At 38.1% G+C, this 10,836-nt stretch overlaps 1 protein-coding gene across 3 annotated transcripts in view; it reads left to right on the top strand.

The window, feature by feature from the left end:
• The first annotated feature begins 6,262 nt into the window (after positions 1-6,262).
• Positions 6,263-10,836, top strand: part of LOC126850288 (nucleolysin TIAR-like) — a 382,595-nt gene continuing 378,021 nt past the window's right edge. For 2 of the 3 annotated variants that reach the window (XM_050593136.1, XM_050593137.1), the window contains exon 1: positions 6,263-7,531. In XM_050593136.1, coding sequence (XP_050449093.1) covers positions 7,280-7,531 — 252 coding nt within the window. In that variant the 5' untranslated portion in view covers positions 6,263-7,279. The remainder of the gene's footprint in view (positions 7,532-10,836) is intronic. The other variant, XM_050593135.1, reaches the window with a different exon arrangement.

Raw genomic sequence — 10,836 nt, 5'->3', positions numbered from 1 at the left:
ATGGAGTCTCGTATGAGTTCTCTCCTCCTTTATGGTAGACACCTACAGAAAGTTATACTAGATTTGCTGTCAAGTTAGTGCGCTCTTGTTCGAGAAGCGATCTGTCGCATCTATCAGGAATATGCCATGAGTTCGCGTATAATGGCTAAAAAGACTTGGTTAACTGCAAAATTGTGTCGCGGTCTCTCGTGGAATTGCGTTGACTCGCGTTTACGCACAATCGATGCATTTTCATCCCCTGATTCGCTTCTACGTGCTCGTAATTGCAGACACGATCTCGATATACGTGCACAAGAGCGAATACATTCGCTGATTCGGAAAATGCAAGAGAGAAAGAGAGAGAGAGAGAGAGAGAGAAGATCATATATAGAGAGGCGGAGATGATGCGTGGATCGGAGTTCTCTCTCTTTTCTCTCTCCCTCTCTCTCTCACGTGTGAATGCGAGCGATGCGAACGGAATAGAAGCGTACGATATGCGGCCATTTGCATACATATAGGGTCATTATAAATATACCGACTCCCTACAGCCGTGTCTCTCCATCGTCCAGCCCATCATCAGGAGCAGAGGCCGCTCACAAACTGTCCGATTGCTCCGCTTATCCGTTATTGCGCTCGCCGCCTTTGCTGTCACTAGCTCTGCGCTTCGGGACGTTTCCAGGTCTCGACGGTCGTTCCGCTTCTGAACAAGCGTTTTTCATGGATATTATAGCAGCTTCGACACCTCTCCGCTCGAAACATATCCGGTGAGATTGCACTGGCTGAAGTGTTAATTACGGCGTTATCGTCGCCAGAAGTCACGTTGTTTATTGTACATTTCTTGGTGGATTGTATGGCAATACTATTGCGGAATGTTATGAAGGGTATTCGCTCCAAGTACTCTTGGAGGACCGTCAGATATCAATAAGTACAAAAGAATAGATTGCTGCAGTTATTTGACGATTATTTGTTAATATAAAATCAAAGGTTATTAATTATTTTGTTAATTATTTTTAGCAATGCCAATAAAAACAAAACGAAGGATGCAAAACAAGGAAAAGTTAATAGTTTTTTAAACAATTGTTAACATGTTCTTGTTATGTGAAATAAACAAAAAAAAAAATTCATAGATATATCGCGTTTCGATACGAATGATTCGGCATTCTCCATTGTATCGCTGTGCTGGATCGTATCGATTATAGTAGAGAAAACTTTTTGCAATGCGCACAAGTGTAAACATACATGATGATTGTGCGATCCACGCATCGCTCGCGATAAATACGTCGATCTCGATTATCTGCAGCTCGGCAAAGTCGATAAGGGCGCTTCATGCAAAAGTGATAAGTGCGAATCGCTTTGGTCGCTGCGATACGGAAAAAAAAGAATTACAAAGCATCGATAGCAAGCGGATTTAACGACACGCGGCATACGTGTGACATGTGAAAGGCCTCTTAATGGTGCGTCTACTTCCGCATATTATCGCGGCCTTTGGGAGCCACGGAAAAATATCTCGACGCTAAGGTACGACCGTAATCTTCCACCAACGGCTGCGTCATAACGCGGGACGCTGCTAAGAGCGCGCTGCGCGGGTGCATCCTATTAACATATTCACCAGCAACGAGTAGTAAACTCTTTTCTCCGCGTACGCGGACACGAAACGGCGCTATAAATGGTACGTTGATGGGTTTGCGCCGAGCGTCAACGCTTGCGCCCCGAGAGTTAGGGGTAGATGCGCATTACAAATGCTAATGGGGAGCGCATAGTAGATGTTCCGCATAGAATACATTACCGTCTCGTTCCTCAGTCATTAGCCGCGAAAATACGAAATTTCCTGGGCGCAATGTATACACCGTATCTGTCATGCCCGCGAGCCTGCTCGTTGATGGCGACCCGATGGGAAACTGCCGACCACGAGAACTGTGAATTATGAATGAATTGCAAATCGTATTTAAAGTTCTTATAATTGTTGACTTTGCCTTTAATCGATCTTCGTCTCTATGTTTTTCTTTTATTCTTTAATGAATGTGAAAAATGAATATTTTATATCAAAACTAGACTCTATTTAAATTTATATATGTAAATAAAATTTATTTAAATAAATCTATTTGATAAATGTTTCATGCCAATTCATACACCGTTATATGTCACTTTGATAATTATGTCGCAGAACACAAAAGCTAATCAAATCTAGTGTTATGAGCGCAGCTGAGTATATACTATTATTATTCTATTTATGTTATGCGGTAATTGTAGAGCGGCTATTTCGACCACAAATGCGAACGGTAAATGTTCTATGCACAAAATATAATTAATAACTTGTTCAGTAATTATTAATTTTAAAAAGACAAAATTTCTGAAAGCACGTAAATGCTCGTGAGATTGCTCGATGGTTGATGAGAATTTGTCGATAAATTAATTACAGATATATATGTGATTCCTTCCATGACGATAACCGCCAGCAATTTTTAATTAACACGTGCGACAAAGGGAGCCAAATGACCAGTACTGATCGATTCATCGGCACTCTAACCATATGCCTTTGATTATATCCTTCCTTTAACGAACTTGAATAGCAATAAAAAGAAAAATATTCATATTATCTTCCTAGACTTTTATAACAAAAAAACTTTATTTATAATTCAAAAAAATGTCTTTTTAGATACCGTTTTTCTTATATTAAGAAGTATGTAATTATATTCATGTAATAATACTAAAATATAGAGAAGGATAAATAGAAAATGGATAAAGGTTAAAGAGAATAAAATAAATTTCAATTCTATTTGAATTTTATTCTCTTTTTATAATAAATTATTTGCGTGTGCATCTTGTTTTTATGTAAAGTAATAATGTATATGTATATGTATATATATATATATATATATATATATATATATATATATGTATATATATATGTATATATATATAATAAACATAATAATACTTTTAAAATATAGCACTTAATCAATCAATAATTTTAATAAAAGCATTGCTACATTTTTTAAAATTTATTAAGATAATGAAAACTTTGAATAACATTTTATATATAGAACTTGTTGCATAAAATTATCTACAATTAATCTGTGTTTCAAACTTTTCATATATTGATATAAAAGAATATAATAAATAATTGTCTACTTTCCGATATAATAACTCTATAATTGAGCATAATAAAAAAGAAAATTTGTGCCGTTTTAAGAGGATACAAAACCCGATCGAGCGTCAATAGACGATAGATATACGTGGCAACATCAGCAACGGAAGCAACGGTAACTGTTCCCGCACGAGAAACGGCGCTCTGCGCGCCCTCGGCCTCGAGATCGTCTGACCTACCCTCTCTTCCACCACCTCGAACGAACGAAGGAACGAGCCAGACTCCTACCCTCCACCACCCACTCGCCCCTCCAGCCTGACAGATCACCCCTCCAGTTACCACCGCCGCCACTGCCGCCGCCGTCGTCGCCACCGCCGCCGCGATACATTGCGATACAGGGTTCTTGTCTCCACGTTACCTACCCTACGTGCAGGAACAGCGCTCCACCAAATCCATAGCCCATTACACACCAGGCTACGAGACCTGCGTCACACCAGTACCCCCGCGCATATATCCGCCTGTTCATCCGCCATTATCATTTTTTATCCGCCGGTTGTAACTCGCGCCGAGACACTTTTTCCGTCACCGTCACGCGCCAACACTTATATACGATTGCCGGCCGTATAAACACAACCTGTATACTAGGACGCACGCGTACAAACAACCACGCATACGAACCAGTACGCGCCCCCATCGTTCGCCGGCACCCTGTTCGAGAAAACCTTGTTCGAGAAGACCTTGTCCTCAAACGAAAAGGGCGTTCGCGAAAGTGACATTTTTTGACAGTGCATGACGGCAAGTTCGACGATTGTGACAGGTGCTTTGTGATGTCTTAAGTGATTCTTCTAGTGCAAGGTAACGTGAAATTGTTTTAGAAACATACGCATATTGAGTTAAAATCCGTCCGCAAAATAGTGCTCGTGTCCGTCGGTCGAGCATCTTCTATGGCCTAGTGAGAAATACGAGAGTTTCTGAGATTTCTGGTGATACTATTGCAGTGTCGATTTCATACTTTACTATCATTTCCAAACCTTTACAATGTTTAATTATCGCAAAATTTATTTGCGTTAAAAAATAAATTACAAGATTCTGTGTACATATTTTTTTTGGCTGGTGAATAATTTCGGTATATATCAGAAACCGATTGTTTTTCATTCTCGGAAATTCAACAAAAAACGTTGATTGATATCTGGTTTGTGCCTATCAAGGTAAAAGGATATTTTGAAGCAGCTGCGACAAACCCTAGATAATTCGATTGACAGTATAAGCGCGCACCTGATACCCTACGCAGTTTCTCGTACATCTCGACTTCTTCTCATCATTTAATTGATTTACTCACCAAATCATGTTCTACCCTTTTGTCTTGATTATTCGCTCGCACATCTCGCCGCAAGACAATTAAATTTCTAAACAACTAGTACAAACGACAAAGTTTCTTCAATTTTGACATTTTATTATACAAATAAAAAACAATCTTTATAAGCAGATGCTTCTTCATCGTTCTATTATCGCTTCGGTGTTAACATATAAATACGTACTGGCTTAACATTTCTGGAATTTATGCGTTTGCAACGCGCGGGGCTTACTTAAAATTCACGGCATCGAGATTTCATGAAAACTTTGGGGCACGACGTCGACAACGAGACGTAAGGTAAAAGTAGTTGAACTCAAGCTGGTACGAGCCACGTGAAACTGGTCGCTATTTCGCCGGGCCGCACGGATCCTGCAGGCTTGAAAGCCCCTGGTTTCCCGCGCACAGCAAGAACGAAGCACACACAACTACCCCAACCAACCAACCGACGAGTCGACCCACCGCCACCAACCCCTACACACAACAACTCAACGAAGCATCCCCCACTCTGAATCGCACAACAGCCTGAGCGGAAGTGCTAGTCAGTCGGCGAGCGACCTTCCAACATTACGGGTTAGGTTCCCTCTTTTTCCACCCGCCGTGTCTTTAATCTCATTTGTACGATCGCGAGGACCGGCCGCTTTGTTTGATTTACCCGTGGAGGAAGGAGAGAAAGTCGCCGCAAATACAGGTGTTAATCCTCGTACAAAAATCCGCCGCATTTTATTTCGTATCTTGTTCGCGCGGCAATAAAATTCAATCAGATTTCTATGATTTATGTCACATCTAAGAGATACCTAGAAAAGCATTAGAAAGAGAAAACAAAGGTGCTGCATTCGAACGATCAAGTGTTACCGTTCTTCCAGGTGTGCGTGTGACCGCGAACTTTGTATCTTTCCCTGCAACGTGTTCGTAAGCCTTCACGAGACGCGTGCAGCGTACGAGTGTTCTTCACCATAGCCTATTCATCTGGAAGATTTTAGTAAATTAACGAAATATACAGTTGCAAATTAACCGATATACTTACAGTAGAGACATATGCTGCAGTATTTTTAATTATAAAGCAAAACACGTGTTTTATGACTTGTATTGCCGAAACAAGTGATATCGGACATTTCTTACAGATCAGTTGAAAGTTAATCGCATGCTCTGCCGACTAATAGAAAAGATATTGTCAGTTTATTGGTTTACACAATGCAATGAAACGTGTTCAATTGTATATTACAGTTAACAAAACAATTATATCCATGTATTAATTAAATTTTAAAGCTCATCTAATTTAGTATTTAATAATTGCTTATGCAATAATTTGTCTTAAGTATTCGTTTCGGTAAATAGAGAAAGAAAAAGAAAAATATTTTGAGAACAAAAAATATTGTGGACTTTTCTAATCGCGGTGAAGTATTTTATACAAAAACAAATATATCTGCGATTTGCATTTAAACCGGCATTCAAAGAGATTGATAGAATCTTATCCGAGTCGACCACGTGGCCGTCGAAGTGAGCGTCGACTGCGCCAAGAGTATGCGGTAAACTCATTCCACGAGAACGGGATTTGGTAGAACTCAGCATATTTCTCAAACATCTCTTAGGAAATCGTGAGAAACGTGAAGAATAGTTTTTGACAGAATTACATTGCTTTGTGGTAAACAACGCAATCAGTGTTTGTAAAATAATATTAATAACGTTCGAAAACTGAAAGCATCGATAGCTATAAACATATTTATTAAAACTCATTGTTTTTCTTGTAAACAAGACTGTAGCAAAAACTGTGATTTTTCACTGATTTGTTTAAAATCAGCATCTCTTCACGTGCGAGCATCAGTGTTGTGATACGTAATCAAAAAAATAAAGTCGAAGTGAAGCATTCAGGCTTTGTTTGTTGATTTTCATTGATCAAAGAAAATTAAAACAGATTGAAAATCAACGTCCGCCACGCGCAAGTCTAGAGTTGATCACCCCGAGTAAACAGCAAAGTAGCAAAATCCCGCCCGCAGGCAATCGTGAGCTTAAAGAGGCCCAGGTTGAGGTTGTTCAGCCCAGTTCAACGATCAACGTCAACAGGACGTATCAACAAGCCCCTCAACAAGGAGGGTGGGTGCAGTGGTGCAGTGGTTGCCGGAGAGCCAGCGAGCTTGGGGTGGCCTCGTCCACAGGCGCCTTGGCACCGAGCGCACCGGGCCCCGGGGCTGCGGTGGTGGGTTGCCTGGTTGGGGTGTACCCGTGTTCTCCCTCCTCCACGGGGCCCAGGGGCCCCCTAAGTCATCATCTCCAGGCTATTCCAAATCAACAACAGCCGATCGGCTGCCGTGCCTGTTGCTGCGTGCATAGCAATCACCAGCCAGCTTCGGTTCAACTTACCAGTCAACGGGGCGGTCTATCGCTGAGGGTAGCGAGGGTGGCGTCCACCACCTCCGTCCGAGCCGCCCCCTACGCCCAACCCCAGCACCAGGGGCTGGGGCAGGAGTGCAGGTAATAATAAATCATTAAACATATATTGTAGCTTCACTTCGACACGTATATTACTACTCCTTACTACTACTACTACTACTACTACTACCATCACTAGTACCACTACCACTACTTCTACCTCTACTACTACCATTACTACTACCACTAGTGCTACTGCTACGCTTCTACTCTGCTCGTCGTCGTCGTCAGCAGTATACTTGACAAAAATAATATAATAAAAGTAACGATCTATGCGCGTAGTAGCACGCCGAAATTAAGAAAAAAATTTAAAAAAAAAAACACCGTTGATGGAGTAAAGAAAGTTACCCAAAACAAAAAACGCACGAAAAAGGTGTAGGGAGGAGACGGGGGCATTGGGTGGAGGTGGTGCGCACATCCTCGGCAGCCCGATGCTGTTCGTCCCGTTCACGGTGCCCACCTTCCCTGCGACGCATCATCAGACGACTCATCCTGCGCATCAGTCACATCATCAACAACTGCAGGCCAACACCCAGAATCCGGTGCAGCAGCCGCAGCAGCTCACGCAGCTGAATCAGCTGAGTCATCTGAATCATCAGGGCATCGTGCCGGCGACGACCAACCAGCCGACTGTACACAGCACCAGCTGTTCACCGCAGCAGCAAGCAACGACACCGAATAAGGTAAAAGATTGCTCGATTGTTTGTTGCGATTATGTGTAAAAGGAATTTTACAAAAGTATCGAAACATTGCATTGCTTGGGAAATACAATTTATAGGTAATTGAGACGCGACAATCATAATAATACTGTTTTGTTAAATTTTGCTCACATATGCGTTAATTATATTAGACACGCCAATGTGTTAGCAGAAGAGCTATTATAGGGCGCTATCGCATAGATAATGAAATAATGGCTGATTATCGTACATAATGTGATTATCTTCACATAAGTAGGTCCGCGAACAAAATACGCTTGATTTTAAAGCTTCCACATGGTTTGCTCTAATGCAATGAAATACATTCAAATCATATCAATGTTAGTTTCATATCAATGATAGTTTTAATATAACTTGTTATTATATTAGCTGATATTATCATTGATAAAACTGATTACATAATTTTTTTAAAAAATAATGCTAATATAAGCTATATATAACTTATTAATAATATTAATTAAAAAGTATCTTAATATCAATATTAATGCTATTTATTAGGGCATGTTATTAAAATCTTCATAATTAAAATATAAAAATATAAAATATTTTTATATTTTAATTATGAAGATTTTAATATTTTAAAAAAATATTTTATATTTTTTTATATATCGAAATAAATATATAAAATAATATTTCCATGAATTAAATATAAAAAATTAAAATTTCTCTTCTTTCAGTTAAAATTTATCAAAATAAAGTAATGTTAATAACACAATTACTTAAATATATTGCTACATATACAAATACATTTCTTATTTTCTTTTTTTATCTAACAAATTTTAATCCATTAAACAAAAAAAAATTTTTTGATTAGATTACACGTCTCGTTCAACTGTGAGACAAGATATAATAGCGCAAGCATATTTAATATGGACGATCACATTTTATCAGTTTTGTATTAATGTCTATTACATTAATATAAAATTAAAATATCAAATGAAAAATCATGTCGTTCATGCCTCAATTGCTTAATATTCGAAGAATGTGCGACATGTAGACATTAGCGTAAATTTTCTAAATGTACCGTATGTGAAATGGACCAAATGTTCCGATGAAAATAACGCAATATCCGTGTTGCGTTTAATATCCCTCGTAACATCAGTATCGCGATACAAGTTTTCGAAGCGCATTAATAGATATTTATTAACATTGAGACCGACAGCCATGATCTATAATCTATATGTGTATAACGAGGTGGATTTCCTCTCTTTGGCCGTTTTACGTATCCGAACGACTTCTTTTTTACCGGTATCGCCCATGGTGTCAGGATTGTTTCTTCATTTTTCTCGCCCGCGCTTCCTCGCAGCTATGCGCTTTTATTATCCTGGCGTAGATTCAAGTCAATTTTCTTTAGCAAGCCATAACTTGCCGGAAGATTCTCTCGAGCAGCATGGCGGCCGATGCGCCATAGTACGAACAAGACATCACGGGGTTGGCAACAGGAACACGGTTTAATTCTTTGAAGTCTGGCAATCCACGGGTGGTGCTTCCTTTTCCGGGAGTCCGTCTCTATGTAGCACAGTTTGAAAAGATTCCCAACTCTTCTCCTGCTTTTGGCGCCATTACGATAAGAAGAAAATATGTATCGCCATTTTGTGCAAATTATCAATTATAATACGCCGGACATTGAGAATTATTAGAAAGACAGACCTTTTTCTATTGTAGATAAAATAATATTATATTAATTTATATCGTTGATTATATTTTTATCTCTAAATATCATAATTTTTTAATATTAATATTAATTTTATAAATATAGAATTGCATTATATTTTTAAAAAATATAAATTAAAAATTTACTAATATTAATTATTTATTAATTGTTTTTAAATTAAAGCATGTATTAAAAGAAATTTTTACGCTTGACAAAAATTTCTTTTAAATTTTTTCTCAGAGATTGTTTCAGCGATGTAGAAAGATTAATAGATCCAAAATCAGTGAAAATGTCTACTATATTTAACACATGCTATGTGAAACGTTTGATCAATAAACGATGTGTGTAAAGTGACTCTTACGTCACTGTATGTTTATTGCGTCGAATATACTACATATCTATTTCCATTATGCTGCAAACATATAAATACGCGTCGCCTAGTACACGTGAAAATGTCGCTGACTTAATATACGTAGCAGAGCCTCCTACACGCGTATTATTACGGGTAACGTTTACGCATTATATACGTCTACGTACTATGTAATTTACGTAGCAGTAATATATACTCTGTTGTATACATATACATACATTATATATGCAAGTTACGACATCTGTATGTATTACAAATTCAAAGTGTCTACACGTAACTGTAAAATGTGTACATACTCTCTGTGTACATCGTTTCTTGAACTATACGTACAAATTTCTATAAGCTAAAATTTCTGAAATTCTCGAAAGAGACGTAAAATGTTAATTCTCTTCACATATACATGATTTTTATTTCAAATTTAAATGCCTAATTTTATGCAAAATTGGTTATGCATTATTTTTACTTTTAAATTAATCATACTATGACAATTTGCTGTTTCAAAGCAGAAGACATAAAGTGAGATCAATTACTTTTGTACATAGATTATATATCTCTCTTTCTTAGCATTTAATAATTTGATAATAAATGGCATTTAAATGTGTAAGCATAATTATCGGTATCAAAAGAAAATTCGTAGAAAAGTATCTTTGCAAAATAAGCAGAAGACGCTTTCTCGTGCAATAAAAGGTTACAACTTCGTAGGTAGGCCTTTACGGAAGACCAAAGTATGAAGAAGCAATGAGGGGGAGGGAGAATAAGGGAAAATACCAGAATTTCTAAAGCGAAGGAAATAGCTGCTATCCAGGTGGGTGGGCACGGGAGGCAGGAAGACTTTGAGAGTTGTTCGCGTAACTTTATTAATTAAAGGCCGTTAGTCCTTGTTGCTCGATACACCTTATATAGCCGCCACGGTCATGGTTCTCTCATACAAAGAACAAGCCTTCTCGTCTCTTTTCCTCTCTCTGCTTCTTGGCATCTTCGTTAACGTGCTTATCCGCGTATTGATCATCGTCACTGTCTACTGTAATAAATATTATTTTTGTGTGTGTTATATTCCTTTTCATTATCGCTTTTTTGCATGTATAATCTCTTTCAGTATATCTTAATCCGTTCTTTTCTTAGCCTTGTATAATAATTCAAAATATATAATTGAAAACGATAACATATTAAATTTTTGCTCACGAATAACGATAAATGACAGAGCTATGTGTCATAATTAATAAACGACGTAAGTTGTTAAATAATTAT

This window comes from Cataglyphis hispanica, chromosome 6 (genome assembly GCF_021464435.1).
Source record: "Cataglyphis hispanica isolate Lineage 1 chromosome 6, ULB_Chis1_1.0, whole genome shotgun sequence".
Taxonomy (NCBI): domain Eukaryota; kingdom Metazoa; phylum Arthropoda; class Insecta; order Hymenoptera; family Formicidae; genus Cataglyphis; species Cataglyphis hispanica.
Note: the sequence above shows the minus strand (reverse complement) of the source record. Positions and strands in the feature narration are given on the sequence as shown.